Source organism: Thamnophis sirtalis, unplaced genomic scaffold (genome assembly GCF_051295495.1).
Source record: "Thamnophis sirtalis isolate CommonGarterSnake01/CBP01778 unplaced genomic scaffold, rThaSir2_p1.2 scaffold_4, whole genome shotgun sequence".
NCBI classification, from domain to species: Eukaryota; Metazoa; Chordata; class Lepidosauria; order Squamata; family Natricidae; genus Thamnophis; species Thamnophis sirtalis.
In genome coordinates, this window is record NW_028261384.1 from 4,764,716 (window position 1) to 4,785,699 (window position 20,984).

At 42.0% G+C, this 20,984-nt stretch overlaps 1 protein-coding gene across 1 annotated transcript in view; it reads right to left on the reverse strand.

Annotated features, from left to right (window-relative positions):
- OBSCN (obscurin, cytoskeletal calmodulin and titin-interacting RhoGEF) overlaps nt 1–20,984 on the reverse strand; it is a 243,002-nt gene that overhangs the window by 140,558 nt on the left and 81,460 nt on the right. Inside the window, exons 44-51 of the mRNA XM_087712229.1 lie at nt 18,483–18,749; nt 17,512–17,778; nt 12,317–12,580; nt 10,212–10,478; nt 6,022–6,285; nt 5,357–5,617; nt 3,025–3,291; nt 1,201–1,467 (exon numbers count right to left, since the gene is read on the reverse strand). Of these exons, the coding sequence (XP_087568355.1) occupies nt 1,201–1,467; nt 3,025–3,291; nt 5,357–5,617; nt 6,022–6,285; nt 10,212–10,478; nt 12,317–12,580; nt 17,512–17,778; nt 18,483–18,749 (2,124 nt within the window). The remainder of the gene's footprint in view (nt 1–1,200; nt 1,468–3,024; nt 3,292–5,356; nt 5,618–6,021; nt 6,286–10,211; nt 10,479–12,316; nt 12,581–17,511; nt 17,779–18,482; nt 18,750–20,984) is intronic.

The window sequence follows — 20,984 nt, forward strand, 5'->3', positions numbered from 1 at the left end:
CATATATAAATCATAGAACGGGATATTACTATTGGAAGGGACCTTGGAGGTCTTCTAGTCCAACCCCCTGCTCAAGCAGGAATCCATTGCAAACAAATGGCTGTCTGGTCTCTTCTTTAAAACCTCTAGAGGTAAAACTGACACATATTTATGATAGCTATAGCATATAGGGGACATGTGATCACCATTTTTAATCTTCCTCGCCAGCCTCTGACCACCAAAGTCAACAGGGGAAGCCAGATTCATTTAACAACTACCTGATTCACTTAGCAACTACAGTGAATCTCTTCACAAACATGACCAAAAAAAAATCTTAAGATTGGGCACAACTCACTTAACAACTCTCTCTCCCTCTCCCTTTCTCTTTCTGTAGTAACAAAATTACAGGGAGTCCTTGACTTACAAACATTCATTTAGCAACCATTCAGATTTACAACAACACTAAAAAAAATGACTTCTGTCCAATCCTTCCACTTATGATCGTTGCATCACCCCCATGGTCATACAGAATGATCAAAATTTTGGTGCTTGATAATTAGCATGTATTTACAATGGTCGCAGTGACCCAGGGTTATGTGATCACCATCTGAAACCTTCCCAACCAGCTTCTGACAAGCAAAGACAATGGAAGAAGCTAGATTCATTTAACAACTGCATTATTCACAGTAAAAATGGTTCTAAAACTGTGTGCAAATCAGTTAACAACAGCATTGTTTAGTGACAGAAATTTGGGGGCTAATTATGATTGTAGATTGAGGACTCTCTGTAGAGTATGAACTTGTTGAGATGTTTAATTTAATAACTGGAGTAGTGAAGGGTCGCACAGTGAGACAGAACAAGGAGTTGTGCTTGATTAGCTGAAGAGAGCTGGCCACTGCCTGAGGCAACCTGAGCTGTGATTGGTTGCTGTGAATAAAAAGGGGGAGTGTCCCTGTTTCCCGCCTTTTTTCATCTGTGTGCCCTGTGTGCGCTGTAATTTACCTCAGGATGTTTCTGCTCTGTTTATTTACCTCAGGATGTTCCTGTGTTGATTTACATCCTCATGATGCTCCAGTTTGCATGACAAACTAGTTGCTGTGTATATCTTGATGCAAAACGTATTCACTTGTATAAAACTACGAGTTCATGCCAGCCTCTCTGACTCCATTTGGACACCAGCTGCACAATTCTCCGACAGAATCCCTTTAAACAAACACATACCTTGCACAGATAATGTAGCAGACGTGGTTTGGTCTCCCACGATGCAGGAATATTCTCCGCTGTCTTGGGGTTCCAAGTCATTAATGAGTAAGTCCCAGATGCCCCCATCCTGTCTAATGTCATATTTGGGACTAGCGTGGATTCTTGCACCGTCTTTGCGCCATTCTGCTGGGGCTTTAGGGATTGTAACTTCACAGCGAAATCTGACCTTGCTGCCCTCATCTGCTTTCTCATCCTTCAGCCGCTGCGTGAATTCAGGTTTCAGGACTGCAATGTCAAAATGAACAGAAGTAAAAATAAGAGTATAATTCTTTCATTAAGTGGCAGTTTCCACCAATTTCTGAAAAATAAAATCTTGGGAAAAATTGGTTGCATAAGACCAATGAATGTTTGTTGTTTGCATGTCTATATATATGCACAATCTCCCGGATTCTAAGAGGAAGTAAACAGACAAAATAAAAATAAAATAAAATGTGACAGGGATGATAAGATGAAAGAGTTTAAATTCATATGTGTTGTGTTTGTAACAAAGGCAACAGTAAAAATACTGGGTTTCTGTCTGGATGGTCTCTTGTGACGAGCCGATGGACAGAGAATGGAAGCAATTGACTTCCTTCCATGTTTGGGCATACCAGGGGTTGTGACTTTAAATACATATATATATATGTAGCCTGATTTTTCTTGCTGCTTCCACATATATATATATGTGTGTGTTTTTATTTTGTGCTGATAAATAGAGATGTGGAAGTGTGACCTTCCTCCCACACTTGGGCATACCAGGGGTTGTGACTTTAAGTATATATATATATATATATATATATATATATATATATATATATATATATGTATGTATGTATGTATGTATGTATGTATGTATGTATGTATGTATGTATGTATGTATGTATGTATTGGACCTGGGTACTTGAGAGACCGCCTGCTGTCAATTACCTCCAACAGACCGATTAGGTCCCACAGATTAGGCCTCCTCTGAATTACATCCACTGGCCAATGCCGATTGGCTACTACCCAGAGGAGGGCCTTCTCTGTGGCTGCTCCGGCCCTCTGGAACAAGCTCCACGTGGAGATTCAAACCCTCACCACCCTCCAGGCTTTCCACAAAGCCTTAAAAACCTGGCTGTTCCGACAGGCCTGGGGCTGATGAGTTCCTGTCCCCACTCGAATGATGTAGCTGTTGATTGTTTTTTAAATTGTGGTGTTGTGTTGTCCGTTGTCTTTCTTTTTTTTTCTGTTTGTTTTCCCCCCCCCCCTCCTGACTTGATTTGTGAGCCGCCCTGAGTCCCTCCGGGAATAGGGTGGCATAGAAATACAATAAAATCAAAATCAAAATTGAAATCGGGATACGGATACGGATACGGATACGGATGTTCTATGGGACCAATGGATGTTTGATGTGTGTATGTTACACATACACACACACACACACACACACACACAGTTCTCCCGAAAAAAGGCCTACCCCCAAAATAAGACCTAGCCTGATTTTTCTTGCTGCTTCCAATATCAGCCCTATCCCCAAAATAAGCCCTACTTAAGAGTATAATCAGTGGTGGGTGTGCCTGGGCTGCCTGTGGGGGAAGAAAGATTTCTTCACTCCTTACCTTCTTTTCTCCCCGAGTGAATTTGAGCTAATCTCCAAGACGCTGGGAGTTCTAGTCCACTTTAGGCATAAAAACTGGTGGGTGACTTTGGGCCAAGCACCAGGAGACTTTGAATTTTAGTCCTGCCTTAGGCGTGAAAGCTGGGTAACTTTAGGCCAAGCACCAGGAGATTGTGAGTTCTAATCCCAATTGAAAAAATTCATACCTTGCACAGATAATGTGGCAGACGTGGTTTGATCTCCAGCAATGCACGAATACTCTCCACTGTCTTGAAGTTCCAAGTTATGAATGAGTAAGTCCCGGATGCCCCCATCCTGTCTGATGTCATATTTGGGACTAGCGTGGATTCTTGCACCGTCTTTGCGCCATTCTGCTGGGGCTTTAGGGACTGTAATTTCACAACGTAATCTGACCGTACTGCCCTCATCCGCTTTCTCATCCTTCAGTCGCTGCGTAAATTCAGGCTTGAGAGCTGTGGAGTCAAAAAGAGAAGTGAAACATTTAACTCTTCTTCTTCCATTAAGTGAAATTCTGATTTCAGAAAATTTTCTGCAAAATTTTTTGAGCGTCAAACTGGTAGTAATGGCGGATGGAACCCAACCCTGCCCTATACCATTTCAGACAAATGGTTGTCTTAAATCTCTTCTTGAAAACCTTCAGTGTTGGAGCATCCACAACTTCTGGAGGGAAGTCCTTCCACTGATTAATTGTTCTCACTGTCAGAAAATGTCTCCTTAGTTTTTTTAGGTTACGTCTCTTTTGATTAGTTTCCACCCATTGCTTCTTGCACCGCCCTTAGGTGCTTTGGCTGACCCCGCTCTTCTTTCTGGCAACCCCTCAAATATTGGAAGATGCTATCCTGTCACCCTAATCCTTCTTTTAATTAAAGTAGACATATCCAATTCTTGCAACCATTCTGTATATGTTTTATCCTCCCATCCCCTAATTATCTTTTTTTGCTTTTCTCTGCATGCTTTCTAGAGCCTCGACATATTTTCTGTATCATGGTGACCAAAATTGGATGCAATATTCCAAGTATGGTTTTACTAAGGTATTTTAAAATGGTATTAACACTTCATGTGATCTTCATTTTATCCCTCTGTCAATGAAACCGAGGATCTCATTGACATTTTTGGCACCTGGAACACACTGCTGGATCATTTTTCATTTTTAAGTAGTTGTCCTCTAGGACTCCAAGATCCCTCTTGCAGTTACTAATATTGAGTCAGATACCATCTATTCTATATCTGTGAATTTGGTTTTTCCTGCCTAAGTGTAAGACTTTACTTTTCTCACTACTGAATTGCTGTGTTCACGTTGGTGAAGATCTTTCTGTCTGCTGGGAGGTTGACTATTCCTGCTAGCTTAGTGCCATCTACTATTTCGTTGAGATTCCGATCTTTCCCCTCATCCAAATCATTGATGAATATATTGAGCAGTACTGGGCCTAAGACAGAGCTTTGTGGTTCACCACTGCATACTTCCCTCCATGTAGATGCGCTTCCACTCAGGACCACACGTTAAGTGAGGTTGGTCAGTCAGTTATGAATCCATCTGGTGGTGATGCTGTCTATCCCATATTTTTCTAGCTTATCAAGAAGTAGGTTGTGGTCTACTTTATCAAATGCCTTACTATAGTCCAAGTAAATTATATTCTCAGCTTTTCAATGATCCACTAATTTTGTCAGATTGTCAAAGAATGCATTAAGGTTTGTCTGGCATGCTGTATTTTTGAAAAATCCATATTGTCTTACAGTTATGACTTCGCGCTTGGTTCTGGGTATTTTCAGATTGCTTGCTTGCTTATTTTTTCCCCAGAATCAATACCTGGGAAGATCTTAGAAAAGATAATCAAGCAACCGATCTGTGAACACCTAGAGACAAGCAAAGTTATATCCGGAAGCCAACATGGATTTGTCAAAAGCAGATCGTGCCAATTTTAGTGCATTCTTTGACAAAGTTTTGTCCAAGAAAAATGTTTCTCTGCCAAATGCTGCATATTTAATGCAGGCAGTCCTCGATCCATGACCACAATTGGGCCCAAAATTTCTGTTGCTGAGACATTTGTTAAGTGAATTTTGCCCTATTTTATGATGTAACTTGTCATCGCTGTTAAGTGAACCACTGCAATTGCTAAGTGATTAAGACAATTGTTAAATAAATCTGGCTTCCCCATTGACTTTGCTGGTCAGAAGATTGCAAAAGGGGACCACATGACCCTGGGACACTACAACCATCATAAATATGAGTCAGTTGTCAAGCGGCTGAATTTTGACCATGTGACCATGTGGATGTTGCATTGGTTGTAAGTGTGAAAAACTGTCAGTCACTTCTTTCAGTGCCACTGTAACTTTGAACAGTCACTCAATTAACTGTTGTAAGTTGAGGACTACCTGTACAAAAAAGCTAAGTGAAAAACACATGCGTATGTTAATAAACCCCTTAAAATATCTCTTTTTAGTTTCTCCTCTAACAAAAGCTGCTGAATTCTTTATCTGTTTATTTATTGTCTATCAATAAATTTGTTCAAGTTTTACCTTTAACTGTCAAAGCAGCTGAAGTTTTCTGGTCTCCACAAATACAGGTGTAACGTCCAGCGTCCTCAACTTCTAAACCACGGATCACCAACTTGGCGGCAGCTGCTTCTTGTATGAATTGGTATTTGTCTCCTTTTAATTTGTTTCCGTCCTTCATCCATTCCACAGGAGCAGCTTTGGTGAGCTCACAATGCAATGTGGCTGTTTCATTTTCGGTGGCTGCCACATCCTTCAATTCCTGTTTGAATTGGGGAGGTAGGGCTGGAGGACATAAGAGGAGGGTGTGAAAATTGTCCAGGGGTAGATGGACTTTGGACAAAGTTTTGTCAGAGGTAGGGAAGAGGAGTCGGTGTGAGGACAAAATTGGGTGTGTCCTGCCTTTTCTTTTATATTTCTTTTCCTCCCTGCCTTTCTCACTTTTGTCCTTCCTTCCTTCCTTCCTTCCTTCCTTCCTTCCTTCCTTCCTTCCTTTCTCCCATCCTTTCTCCCATCCTCCCTGTCCCCTTTCCTTCCTTCCTTCCTTCCTTCCTTCCTTCCTTCCTTCCTTCCTTCCTTCCTTCCTTCCTTTCTTTCAACTTTAAAAGACAAAGCACAAGACATCGACAAACAAGACAAAAAGAAAAACCAGATCTGCCAAATGCAGAACTCAAGATAAATTGATTTACCACAGACTGCCAGAACCGCAGTGGTTTTCTGGTCGCCGCAGACACAGGAGTATTCTCCAGCGTCTCCAAGATCAAGGTTATGGATCATACACTCTACCACAGGGCCTTCCTGCTTCAGGTTGTATTTGTCATTTGCTCGCAGTGTCTTGTGTTTCTTTTTCCACTCCACCGTAGCTGTTTTTGTCAGCTCACACTGGAGAGCAACAGTTCCACCTTCCATAGCTTCTTGGTCTTCCAGACCTTTCTTGAACCTTGCAGGAATGGCTGGAGGGGTTCAGAAAGAAGAAAGCAGGTGAATACCCAGATGTTGAAGAAAAGGATCCAGTTGTGGGCCCCATAGATCATTCTCCCCCTTTTCTTCCAAGCTCAACAGCAAGATCCATTAGCTTGATGTGTCTTCTAGAAAATCCCCAAGGAAGGTCCCTCCCAAATTTGTTACAGTAGTCCTCGACTTACAGTTTATTCAGTGACTGTTGTACAACGACACTGAAAAAAATTACTTAGGCTGATTTTCACACATACAGGTGTTGAAGCAACCTAAGTTTCCAAGTTTAAAAGTTTAATAAAATTTGTATGCCGCCCACTCCCATTGGGACTCTGGGCGGCTCACAACAAGACAAAGAAACAATTAAAATTTAAAAATAGAAAATACAATATTAAAATTCCACATCATCCATTCCATCTAAGCGGAGCTGAATATCAATCAACAGCCCCAGGCCTGCCGGAACAGCCAGGTCTTGACAGCTTTACGGAAGGCCGGGAGAGTGGTGAGGGTCCGGATCTCTGCGGGTAGATCGTTCCACAGGGCCAGCGCAGCAACAGAGAAGGCCCTCCCCCGGGGAGCCTCCAGACCGCATTGTCCAGTTGACGGCATCTGGAGGAGGCCCAACCTTTGCGATCTTGTTGGTCGTTGGGAGGTAAGTGGCAGGAGGCGGTCTCTCAGGTAGCCAGGTCCTAAACCATGTAGGGCTTTAAAAGTAACGACTAGCACCTTGAAGCGCGTTCGGAGACCAATAGGAAGCCAGTGCAGCTCGCGGAGGATAGGTGTAACATGGGTGTACCTAGGTACACCCAATATCGCTCGCGCGGCTGCATTCTGGACCAACTGAAGTCTTCGAACACTCTTCAGGGGCAGCCCCATGTAGAGGGCATTACAGTAATGGCGTTACCTCATGGTCATGTGATTAAAATTCAGACTCTTGGCAACTGACATATATTGATGACCTGTGATGTGTCCCAGGATCATGTGATCTCTTTTTGCAAACTTCTGACAAATAAAGTCAGATTCAGTTAAGAACCACATTACTAACTTAACAACTACAGTTATTCACTTAAAAATTGTGGCAAGAATGGTTGTAAATTGGAGTAAAATTCACTTTACAAATGTCTTGATTAACAACGGAACTTTTGGGCTCAGTTCAGATTATAAATTGAGGACTACCTGTATTCTTTTATTCCGTCACAATTTGAAGCAGCAAGATAACTTAATATCTCTTTATTTATCCATACGTAAGGAGAGGTGCCTCACATATTTAATGAATCACTTTCTATATGTAGTCATCAACTTGCGACCACAACTGAGCCCAAAATTTCTGTTACTAAGCAGGACAGTTGGAAAGTGAATTTTGCTCCATTTTACAACCTTTCTTGCCAAAGTTGTGAAGGGAATCACCTCAGTTGTTAAGTTAGTAACACAGTTGTTAAGTGAATCTGGCTTCCCAGATGACTTTGCTTGTCAGAAGGTCACAAAAGGTGACAATGCAACCGTCAGAAATATGAGTCAGTTGTCAACTGTCTGAATTTTGATCATGTGATCACAGGGATACTGCAGGGATACTGGTTATAAGTGAAAAACAGTAATAACCCATTTTTCAGTGATGTTGTAACTGAAAACATTAAATGAATGTCGTTAAATGAATGGTCGCAAGTCAAGGACTACCTATAATGAGGCATTATATGTCGGCAGGTTACTAGAGTTCAAATCTTTGTACAATCCTTGTCTTCAGAGGTTGAATTCAGCAGGTTGTGACCAGTTCTGGAGAACCAGTAGTGGAAATTTTGAGTAGTTCAGAGAACCGGTAAATACCGCCTCTGGCTGGCCTCGCCCGCATCTGTTCTCTGCCTCCCGGGTCCCAGCTGATCAGGAGGAAATGGGGATTTGCCATTTCTGCCACGCCCACCAAGCCATGTACACAGAACCGGTGGTAAAAAAAAAATTTAACCGCAACACTGCTTGTCTTTAACAGGTTTGAAACGGTTCTTATCAGAATTCATGATTCCTCATAAGCGCCTACTGTGTTACTTCAAGAACTGGTAACATTAATCAAAGACACTCCTAGTTACTGAAAACATTAATGAAAGTGGCCTCCCTCTCCAGTTCCCATCAGCTCCAGATTGTAAAATTGCATCAGACACAACCATCATTTGGAACTTCTAAGCAAATTCCTTCACCATTATCTACCTCAGTGTTTCTCAACCTTGGCAACTTGAAGATGTCCGGACTTCAACTCCCAGAATTCCCCAGCCAGCATTCGCTGGCTGGGGAATTCTGGGAGTTGAAGTCCGGACATCTTCAAGTTGCCAAGGTTGAGAAACACTGATCTACCTGGAGGATCCACAGAAAATGAATGAATGCTTATTTGTACTTTATATTTTGTGAAATATAAGGATATTTTTTAGCTGTGGGACCCTTGGTGCTCTCTGAGCTTGGTAAGTTTTTTGCAGATGTTTCATGACCTGACTAAGTAACATCATCGGGGCTAGAAGGGTCTAGTAAATCCCACTCCCTTCCTGAATTGATGACGTTATGTAGTTAGATCATAAAATGTTTGCAAGAAAACCACCAAGTTCAGAGAGCACCACGGACTCCTCCTCCTCCTTCTCCCCCTTCTTCTTCTTCCTCCTCCTCTCAGCAAGCCCTATTTTGTTCTAGCACTGATGTTACCTAGAAGAAATTTGCTTAGAAATTCTCCTTCTCTTTCCTCCCCTCCCTCCCCTCTCCTCCTCTCTGCAAACCCAACTCTTCTAGCACTGATGACATTACCTAGTTGGGTCATGAGACATTTGCAAGAAAACCACCAAGCTTAGAAAGCACCAAGAACTCCACAGTTCAACCCAGCAAATTTTTCTTCTATTGATCTTACTCAGCCTCCAAGGGCTGTAAAAATCTTTTGATTTCTTTCTTACATCTAAGATGACCAGATGAAACCTAGACCGCCTCCTGCCAATTACCTCCCAAAGACCAATTCGATCGCACAGGCTTGGCCTTCTCCAGGTTCCATCTGCCAGCCAATGCCGGCTGGCCGTGGCACGACAAAACCGCGCTCGACTAAAGCGCGCCCGATTAAACCGCGTCGCTGACGTCATCAACAGGGCAACAACAGCGAGCGCGGAGAAAGAAGGGCGCTTTAAATAGCGCTTTGAAAGCAAGCCGATTCAAGTTAAGGTAAGGGTTAGGTTTAGGGTTAGGTTTAGGGTTAGGGTTAGGTTTAGGGTTAGGTTAAGGGTTAGGATTAGGTTTAGCGTTAGGTTAAGGGTTAGGTTTAGGATTAGGATTAGGTTTAGGGTTAGGTTAAGGGTTAGGTTTAGGGTTAGGTTTAGGATTAGGTTTAGGGGGTTAGGTTTAGGTTTAGGGTTAGGTTAAGGGTTAGGTTTAGGGTTAGGTTTAGGATTAGGTTTAGGGGGGTTAGGTTTAGGGGTTAATTTTAGGTTTAGCGTTTACAGCGTGCTTTTTTCTCCGCGCTGTTGTCGCGCTGTGATGACGTCAGCTACGCGGTTTCGTCGAGCGCCCTTTAGTCCAACGCCGTTTTGTGGTGGAACCCCAGCTGGCGACCCCCAGGGGGAGAGCCTTCTCTGTTGCTGCTCCGGCCCTCTGGAACGAGCTCCCCATGGAGATCCGGACCCTTACTACCCTCCCGGCCTTCCGTAAAGCTACTAAGTCCTGGCTGTTCCGGCAGGCTGGGGGCTGTTAAAGCACCCAGCCCCGTCTTAATTGTGACTGTTGTGGATTTTAAAATTGTTCGTATTGTCTTATTTATTCCCTCCCCTGTTTATTGTGAGCTGCCTGGAGTCCTTCGGGAGTGGGCGGCATACAAAACCAATAAACCTAACCAAACCTAACCTAACCTAGATGTCCTCCTCACATTCCCTCTATTGGATCTAACTATGGGGAAACAAAACGTTTTATGTACCATTCACCCTTAAGAAAGCTGAAGTCTTCGAATCGCCAACGGTGCAACTGTAATCCCCAGTATCGGCTAGTTGCAAGCAGTGGACCACCAGTTCAGCAACAGCACCTTCCAGTTTCATTTCATATTTGTTGCTGGGCTTCAGAACCTCACTGCCCTTCCACCACTTCACAAGGGCGGGAGTTTTGGTCAGCTCACACCGCAGAGTGGCAGCCCCATCTTCAGCAGCTTCGAGATTCTTCAAGTCGACTTTGAAACCTGGAGGTAAGGCTGGAGAGAGTAAATAGGACATTTGAGGTCATTCATCATCACAGCTGGAATAAAGCCATGAGATGCCTCTTAAGGGTTATGTATAGACTCACAGGTAGTCCTCGACATACGACCACAACGAAGCCCCAAAATTTCTGTTGCTAACCAAGGCAGATATTGTGAGTTCTGCCCCATTAGAGCTGAGATGGCGCAGTGGGTAGAGTGCAGCACTGCAGGCCACTTCAGCTGACTGCTAGATCAGCAGTTCGGCTGTTCAAATCTCACCGGCTCAGGGTTGACTCAGCCTTCCATCCTTCCGAGGTGGGTAAAATGAGGACCCAGATTGTTGTTGGGGGCAATATGCTGACTCTGTAAAACCGCTTAGAGAGGGTTGAAAGCCCTATGAAGTGGTATAGAAGTCTAACTGCTATTGCTATTGCTATTTGGTGACCATTTTTGCTGCAGTTGTTAAGTGAATCCCTGCAGTTGTTGAACTAGTGACACAGTTGCTAAGTGAATCTGGCTTCCCCATTGTTACAAGGTCTCAAAAAACGATAACATGACCCCAAGACACTGAAACCGTCATAAATATGAACCAGTTGCCAAGCATTTGGATTTTGATCATGTGACCATTGGGAATTCTGCAACTGTTGTAAGTGTGGGAAATGGTCATAAATCATTTTTTTTCAGAGCTGTTGTAATTTTGAATAATCGCTAAACGAATTGTTATAAATTGAGGACTATGTGTAATCTCCTAATCCACACTCCAAAAGCAGATATAAATTTTCTATGTTTTAGCAGCAAAATGGTACAATTAAATGGACTAGATCAATATTTCTCAACTTTGGAAAGTTTAAGGTGGGTGAAACTGAGCTCCCAGAATTCCCCGGGGGGGGATGTTGGACTAGATAATGTTAATAGTCCTCCTATAACTCTAAGTTTCCAACTGAAAATTAAAAGAATAGGAGCTCAAGTTGTAACAGAAAGCGATAGATGTAGAAGCTGGAGAAAAAAAAAACCACTCAAATTGTGGATTGTTTCCAAAAGTGGCTTAAACTCTAAAGAGATACCCAAAATTATAGGATCCTTGGTGCTTTTTTTCCAGCCATTTCACGACTCAACTAGGTAATATCATCAGTCACTTATCACTCATCATTAGCACTGATGATTTTACCTACCTGTGTCATGAAATGACGGCAAGAAAACAACCCACCTCAGAGAGCAATAGGAACCCCATAGACTTCCTCCTCTTCCTCTTTTTTTCCTTTTTCTCCTCCTCCTCTCCACAACTTCATCCCTTCTAACACTGATGGTGTTACCTAGCTGTGTCATGTAACACCTTCAAAAAAGCCATCAAGTTCAAAAAACACCAAGGAACCCCACCCCCGCATACCCCCAACCCTTCTAGCACTGATGGTATTCCCTAGTTGGGTCATGAAATGTCTGCAAGAAAACCACTAAGCCACGGGTGTCAAACTTGCTGTGTCACGTTTCCATCATGTGATGTATCATGACATTTCCCCCCTTTGTGGAGCTATGGTGGGCTTGACCTGCGCGTGACGCATCTGGCCCATGGGCAGCCAGTGAAACCCCTGCACTAAACTCAAAGAGTATCAAGGACCCACTGTTATCATTGTCCTCCTTCTCCTCTCCACTTCCTCCTCCTCTCCACAAGCCCCACATTCCCTCCACCACTGATGACATTTCCCAGCTGGGTCATGAAACGTTGACAAGAAAACACCCCAGCTCAGCAAGCACCAAGGACCCCACAATTCATCCCTAAGCTACAGATATTCTCAAAGAATATTACCAATGCCTCCTTTTAATCAGAAAGAGAAAGAGAGAGGTGTCATATTTACCCTGCACTGTGACAGAAGCCGATGTGGTTTGATCTTCACAAATGCAGGAATATTCTCCTGCATCCTCTTCGGTCACGTCCTGGATTGTGAGTTCTGCAACGTTTTCTTTCTGTTTGATTTTGTATTTTGCACTCGGCTGGAGCACCTGTGCGTCTTTTCTCCAATCCACCACGGCAGTTTTATTTAATGCACAATGCAGAACAGCCGTTCTTCCTTCCAATACCTCTTGGCTTTTGAGTTCTTCTTGGAAACGCACGGGTAGAGCTGTGGAGCATAACACCGACAGAGTGTGGGTCGTTTTAAATTTCAGAATTTTGAGATTTCCAGCAAAGTAGCTTTTCCAAGAACGCAACTTGAAAGGGACTCAACCATGAGCATCTGAAGGTTGGGATTGTGACACAATTTGCATAACAAGTTATCACTTCTATGGACATCATCACTTGTATTTGCATGACGATATCATGGTGTAAATGGCGACGACGTCATTGTACAAATGCAATTTGCAATTTGAAACTGGTCGTCCTATTGTCCTATGCTAAAAATCAACAACTTTTATTGTTTTTATTGTTATTATAGTTTCAGAATGGTTTTGGTGTTTTAGTCAGGGTTGTGCTGCATGTGCATGCGCGCTTGATGCGCGCTATGGGCACATGCACAGTACTAAAAATGCTTCTGCGTTTGCGTGGAAGCAAAAAGCAAGATGGCAGAGAGAATCGGTTCAGGGGGCGTGGCACGCCGAGATACTATCTACTCGGCTGAACCGGTCCAAACCGGTAGGAACCCACCTCTGGTTTTAATCATATTATATTTTTTGAATGGAAGGAAGGAAGGAAGGAAGGAAGGAAGGAAGGAAGGAAGGAAGGAAGGAAGGAAGGAAGGAAGGAAGGAAGGAAGGAAGGAAGGAAGGAATGAATATCCAGGTCCTGGTCCAAGCTGGGAGAAGGGCACTGGAGACAAAATGGAGGCTGGAGGCTGATTGGAAAGAGGTGAATGGTGAAGCAGAACCATCAAGTACATGGTTCTGGGTAGCTAACTACACAGAGTTGAGAGTTGGGGGTATATATACCCACTCTTGGACTTTGCACTTGAACTTCCTGTTCCTGTGCAAGAACATGTATTCTATTGGTTGTTGTCAGATACCCATAGGGCCATGTCCAAATCCTAGGGGTTTGTCTGAGCTTAATTTTGGTTGAAGCTTGGACTCTGATGCAATGTCCTTAGGGAGATTGTCCAATGTAGTGAGCTCTGCTGCTAGTGGGTTAATCCTATTACGTCCGGGAGGATCATGTCTTAGTCCCTTCACCCTGGAGCCTTTGTTTTATAGATAGGCTGGCCTAATCTTTCTCAATGGGCACAAAAATCTGTTGGGGGGGGATACTGAGTCTGCTTTCTGCCTTTTAAGGAAAAAAAACATGTTTATGCACTTCTCATTTCGGTAAATACAGTATAATATTCTGCCTTTTTAAATATTCCTCAAAATATTTCATTCTTCTAGGACAGTGTTTCTCAACCTTGGCAACTTTAAGTCCTGTGGACTTCAACTCCCGGAATCCCCCAGCCAGCAGAGCTGGCTGGGGAATTCTGGGAGTTGAAGTCCACAGGACTTAAAGTCGCTAAGGTCGAGACACACTGTTCTAGGAGGGGTGGGTGTGCTAACTTTTTACAGAAGGAAGGAAAAATGATAGAGAGGATTAACAGGGAGGAAGGCAGGAAGGGGAAAGGAATGGCTGCACCTCTACAGATATTGGATGGATGGATGGATGGATGGATGGATGGATGGATGGATGGATGGATGGATGGATGGATAAATAAATCATAAATAAATCAATCAAAAAATCCAAAAAGCACATTTTCAGCTAAGATGTCACCTTCTTATTTTAAAGATCAAAATAAATTTAAACTTTCCAATGAATATAGTAAAACACAATAGCCACATTCTGCTTTTTTACAACATTTGGATTTCATCACATATTAGACAGGAAAAAAAACAACATTTTTTTCTAAAGAATTATTCCTCCAGTTAGCAGAATTTACATTTTTTTGCTGTTTTACCAAATGCTTTTCACAATGTGGGTTTTTATAAAGCAGACAGGAAAGGCGTAAGCATTTTTCTCTGCACATATAACACAGTTGGAACTGGCCCACTAAATGGGTCCAGAAATAGATATTTATGCAAGCAACAACAGTACAGAAACAATTCAAAAATCAGAAGTTCAGGAAGGGAAATAAAATACTTCCAAAATAGGACATAAAAATAGCATTTCAATGGGTCCTGTGGGGGAAAAAATCTTTAAGAAGAAGATAAAAGAATGCAACAAACAGCTGATAAAATTTTGAAAAAGGAAGAAAAGAAAGTTGCTTGGATACCTTTAAAAAACAAAGAATTGGATTAAAATATCTTAAAAGGAGCAAATGTAGAGATGCAATGCAAAATATCCTTTGGAATTGACTCAAATTCTGGACTAAGATGAAAGTTTAACATGGAATTTGCAATATTAAATTTTGCAGTATTCAGTTTCAGAATTTGGACTTGTTGGAAAGGAAGGTGTAGGGTTAAAATATTGTATTAGGAGACCCAACTTCATGTCCTCCTTTAGCCACAAAGATCATTCTGGAATTCTCCAAAAGAGCCGAGGTTAAATGCAGCACTGCAGGCCACTTCAGCTGACTGTTAGCTGCAGTTCGGCTGTTCAAATCTCACCGGCTCAGGGTTGACTCAGCCTTCCATCCTTCCGAGGTGGGTAAAATGAGGACCCGGATTGTTGCTGGGGGCAATATGCTGACTCTGTAAACCGCTTAGAGAGGGCTGAAAGCCCTATGAAGCGGCATATAAGTCTAACTGCTATTGCTATTGCTAAAAGGGAGAGAAGGTAGGATATAACATCAATCAATCAATCAATCAATCAATCAATCATGATTCATTTCTAAAATGTTAACATTCTTCTTAAAATGCTGGGCACAGAAATGAGTGTATGGGTCTGCCCAACTAGAAAAGAATAGCATTTTATAAACTAATGTTAAAATGCATTTGGAACTGAAAAATCAACATATTTTTGAAAGGTGCCAATTTTTTTAATATATATATATATATTTCATTGCAAGAGATGTCTTACTTCTAATATAATAATTCTATGGCAATTGTTTTGATTCAGAAGACATTAATAGGAGAGCCAGTAAGGTGTAGTGATTAAGGTGCTGGATAAATACAAAGAGATGGCAAATTTTAGTCTTGCTTTAGGCATGAAAGCCAACTAGCTGACTTTGGGCCAATCACCAGGAGATGGTGAGCTGTAGTTCTCTCTTAGGCACAAAAACGGACTGGGTAACTTTGGGTCAAATCATTAAGGGATGGTGAGTTCTAGTTCCGTCTTAGGTATGAAAGCCAACTAAGTGACTTTCCCTCTCTCTCTCTCTCTCTCTCAGCCCACCTCACAGGGTTGTTGTTGTGGGGAAAATAGGAGCAGGGTGGAGTATTATTAGGTATGCTTGCCACCTTGCTTACTTATAAAATAATAACGGTGGAATAAAAATGTAATAAATAAATAAACTAAATGTAGAACACAATCAAAGAAATGCTTCAAAAAATGCAGAATCAATTCTAGGCATTGTAGACTAAGGGATAAGAAAGAAGATAACTGAAAGAAATAGTTTTAGGCAGTTGGAATATTTTGTTAAGGGACTGTGATTTTTGCCCTGAAGAAATTAACATCTCCGTGTCAAAAAAGCAGAAAAATTATCTGTGAGAATCCACAGAATTATATAATCAAGGAATCTTAGCATGTTGTGATTACTTATTATCAAAGATTGCATATTGTTATCTGAGAGAAGGAGAAAAGAGATCACACTGGAGTTTTTGGATAATCAAGAAGATTTTTGTCTAGAGAAAAATATTTTAATGAAGATTTGCAGAAGATATTAAGAGGAGAAATGGTAGCATAACCTTAGGAAATTGTAAAAAAGAATTTTGTGGTATGTGAAAAAATAAAAGTTGTCTCCTGATAGCAGTAGCAGTTAGACTTATATACCGCTTCATAGGGCTTTCAGCCCTCTCTAGGCGGTTTACAGAGTCAGCATATTGCCCCCAACAACAATCCGGGTCCTCATTTCACCCACCTCAGAAGGATGGAAGGCTGAGTCAACCCTGAGCCGGTGAGATTTGAACTGCTGAACTGCTGATCTAGCAGTAGCCTGCAGTGCTGCATTTAACCACTGCGCCACCTTGGCTCCTCATCATCAAACCCTGATGAGCTATTTTCAAAGGCCAACATTGTGGGAGATACTTTCAACCCGTAGAAATCTGCCTTTATGACCTGAAAGGTTTAGGTTAGGTTTAGGTTTATTCGGTTTGTATGCTGCCCTATTCCTGGAAGACTCAGGGCGGCTAACAATCAGAAGGGGAAGGGGTACAAAAAGAAACAAAAAGACAAACAATTTAAAAATACAGCAACAGTCATAACCTCGGAAGGGGCTGGAAAAATTCAACAGTCCCAGGCCTGCCGGAACAGCCAGGTCTTAGTCGCTTTGCGGAAAGCCGGAAGGGTGGTAAGGGTCCCGATCTCAACGGGGAGATCATTCCAGAGGGCCGGAGCAGCCACAGAGAAGGCCCTCCCCCGGGGGGGTTGCCAGCCGGCACTGGCCGGCAGATGGAATTCGGAGGAGGCCTAGCCTGTGGGATCTAATAGGTCTTTGGGAGGTAATTGGCAGGAGGCGGTCTCTCAAGTACCCAGGTCCGATGCCATGTAGCCATGAAAGTATTGTGCAGCTAGGATTTCCAACATGGATATGGAGTTTTCTCTTTGCAAAGTAAGTACCCATCTTCAAATCAAGAACACAGAGTCTGAAGAAGTTGTTAAGTAGGTAAGATGGTCCAGATGTGATGGGACCAAAACTTGCCTAGGAATTTTGGGACTGTAGCCTCAGCTCTTCTGGAGAACATCATGTTGGAGAACATCATGGGGCAAAGCTTAATTCTAAGGGTCCTCTGAAGGCCTCAAGCAGAAAACTCAAACCCTGATGAGAACTGACATTGCGAAAATAGTTGTAACCACAATCGGCCAAGTTATCAGACTCTTGTTAATTTTGGATACAAACAGGGTTACTTGACCAAGTGACCAACATGGAGACAAGACATTGAGACAACACAATGCAAATCACACAAGATGATTAATACAAGAGACTATGGAACAACTGATTACCATGAACGGTCAAGACTGCTGTGGTCTTCTGATCTCCACACAAACAGGAGTAATCTCCCGAGTCTACCACCTTCAGACCTCGAATCAACAACTCAGCAACAGGACCTTCCTGCCTCATTCTGTATTTATCGCTTGGCTTTAGAGTTTGTGATCCTTTCTTCCACTGTACCTCAGCCCCAGCTTTAGACATCTCACAATGGAGAGTAGTGGTGGCATCTTCAACAGCTTCCCGGTTCTTCAGCCCTTCTTTGAAAAGAACGGGCAGAGCTGAGAAGGTGGCAACAAGGACAGAGTTGAAAGGTAAGCATGGAGGACAAAGAGATGGAAACCACAGGACATCATACTGTACAAGCATGGAAGTCCTACCACTCAAACACAACAAAACAAGAACTTATGGAGTGAGAGAACATGGTGTGCTAGACATTTTTGTAAAATTATTGTCTAGTGGGATGCTTTTCAGGGACACACTGGGAAGACAAATAATGGTGTGATGTTTAAAGCATATGGACATTTCTGACATGCCACATTTACCCAAGAAAGATTCTGTCCCTGATTCCTTGAGGGCCTTCTTTACTCAACCATAACGATTCTTGAGTTCCAAGCATTGGAAAAGTGGTTGAACATACAAATTTCGGTCTCTCCCATAATTGAAGCCCTTTTGAAGGGCCTAAATTGAGGGAAGTTCTTATGAACACTACAACAGTCTCAACTCTCAACAAGAAAAATCTTAAATGTTTGGACATCTTCAGAAAGGTGGATTTTTTAATTAAAAGATTAAAATGTGGTTGATGAACTAAGCTTTGGTGATATCTACATAACCTGGGTGATTCTAAGACAGTTGATGAAAGATTGTCAGCATACATAATCTGGCACAAAGATCAGGACTTCAGGAGAAACTAAAAGACTGAGAAAGACCAAGAGATCAAAGGAACCAATAGAAGAAATATATATACGGAGAGATAAAAGTTTACCCTTGATTTCTAAAGTTGCTGTGGTTTGCTGTTCTCCAGATATACAAGCATAGATTCCAGAATCTGTTACTTCCAAGTTCTGGATTACCAATTCAGCAATTTTTCCTTCTTGTTTCATTTTATACTTGCTTCCTGACTTAAGGATCTTATGTCCTTTCTTCCATTCTATAGGAGCAGAGGTTTTGTTCAGCTCACACTGGAAAGTAGCATCTTTCCCTTCCATAGCTTCTTCGTCCTTTAAGGATTTGGTGAAAATGACCGGCAGGGCTGAAGAATGAAGAATGATAGGACAGAAGTCCCTCAGGGTTAGCTGGGAGCACCAACAACTCCTTCCTTAGCAAATAATTGGGTAAATTAATCACGAAGCATAATTCAATCTAATCATTGACCTTAATGGATTACTGTATGATGTCTGTCAAATCCCTGCTGATTCCCATCTTGTCAGAAATTACCCTCCAATTTATGGAATTTGTTATCTGGAATTCTTGCAAGTGTGGCTTGGCTTTATCGTTTGATGTAAAAATTGGAGTGGTAAAAATAGAAGGGTATATTGGTCTTGAGAATACAGGTGATCCTAAATTTACAACCACATTTCAGCCCAAACTTTGTTGCTGAGTTGTTCATTGAGTTTCTCCCCATTTGATGACCTTTGTTGTTATATGAATCTGGCTTCCCCGTTGACTTTGGTTGTCAAAAGATCGCAAAGGAGGATCACACCACTCCGGGACACTGAAATGTCATAAATATCTACCAATCCAAATTTTTATCATGTGACCATGGACATGCTGCAATGGCCATAAATGTGAAACATGACTTTTAGTCAGTTTTTTCAGGGTCTTGCAACTCCGGTCACTAAATGAATGGTTGTAAGTCAAGGACTACCTGTACCAATGATCATATGGATTCCAATGCACAGAATGAATTAAGGAGAGTGAGGGCTGATGGTTGGACTAGATCAAGCTTTCCTAACCTTGGCAATTTCCAGCAGTGTGGACTTCAACTTCCAGAATTCCACAGCCAGCAGGTGCGTTGATGAGAATTCTGGGACGTGAAATGCACACACTTAAAAAATTTCCAAGGTTGGGAAACACTAGATTAAGACCATTGAGATAAGACTAATTTTTTAGCTAGAATATCTGTATAAATAATATGTGGTTCTTTAAAAAAAAGTAGACATTTGCAGTTTCAAAAAGACTGCAAAGACAGGATGCCGTTAATTGCATCAGCCCTAATTTCAGTTAAACAGCTTTATGCTCATGTAGAACATAAACATAGAATCATAGAGTTGGATGGGGCCTATGAGGTCATCTAGCTCAAACCCCTGCTCAACCAGGAGAGCCTAAACCAATAATATTGTTCTGAGCAATGGCTGTCCAATCTCTTCTTGAAAAACCTCAAGTGATGTAGCACCCACAATTTTGGAATTCCACTGATTAATTGTTCTCACTATCAGGAAATTTCCTCCTTAGTTCCAGGTTGCTTCTCTCCTTGATTAGTTTTCATCCATTGCTTCTTGTCCTGCCCTCAGGTGCTTTGGAGAATAGCTTGACTCCCTCTTCTCCCTCTGAGATATTGGAAGACTGCTATCATGTCACTCTTAGTCCTTCTTTTCATCAAACTAGACATATCAAATTCCAGCAAACTGGAATAGCCTTCAACCCCCTCATCATCCTTGTTGCTCTTCTCTGCACTCTTTTCAGCATCCAAAATGGATACAAATACTCCAAATGAGGTCTTACCAAGGCCTTATAAAGTAGTATTGACACTCCATGTGATCTTGATTCTATCCTTCTGTCAATGCAGCCAAGGACTGGATTAGTTTTTTGCCAGCTGCCATACACTGCTGGCTTGTATCTAAGTGGCAGTCTACTAGGACATCTATTGCTCAAAGAGTTTAACACTTTGAAACTATTAACAATGTCATTAACAGGGATTAATAGAACATTATGCAATGTTCTATTGAATGTTGTATTGTTTGTGTTATTTTTATTTTTTCTCCCTGTTGTTACATTTTTACAGGTAGAAATCTAGGAGGATCCAGCAACATTAAAGCTGGATACTACCTACCTACATAGCTTCATAACTACCTACATAGATTCATAAATCAGGTGCAGATATGTCTTCATATCAGAGGTGGGTTCCTACCAGTCCGCACCTATTCGGTAGAACCGGTTCGTCAAATCTACCGAACCAATTAGAAGAGGTTCCACCAGTGGACCCGGAAAGCAGGCCACACCTACAGAAGAGGTTCCAAAAAATTTTGAAACCCACCACTGCTTCATATCCACTAACATATCTACTAAGCTTGTAGCTGAATTTAGATTCAGGTCCCTATTCCAACATATTATTCATCACACTAAACTTTGGAAGTTGCAACAAGGAGAAATGCCTTATTTAGGTCATCTAACATGGAACTAAGACTATTCAACTGAAGTTATCTTGGTTGGGAGTTAAGAGCTCTAGCATCCAACAAAATAACCTCTATTCCTTGAAAATGATGTA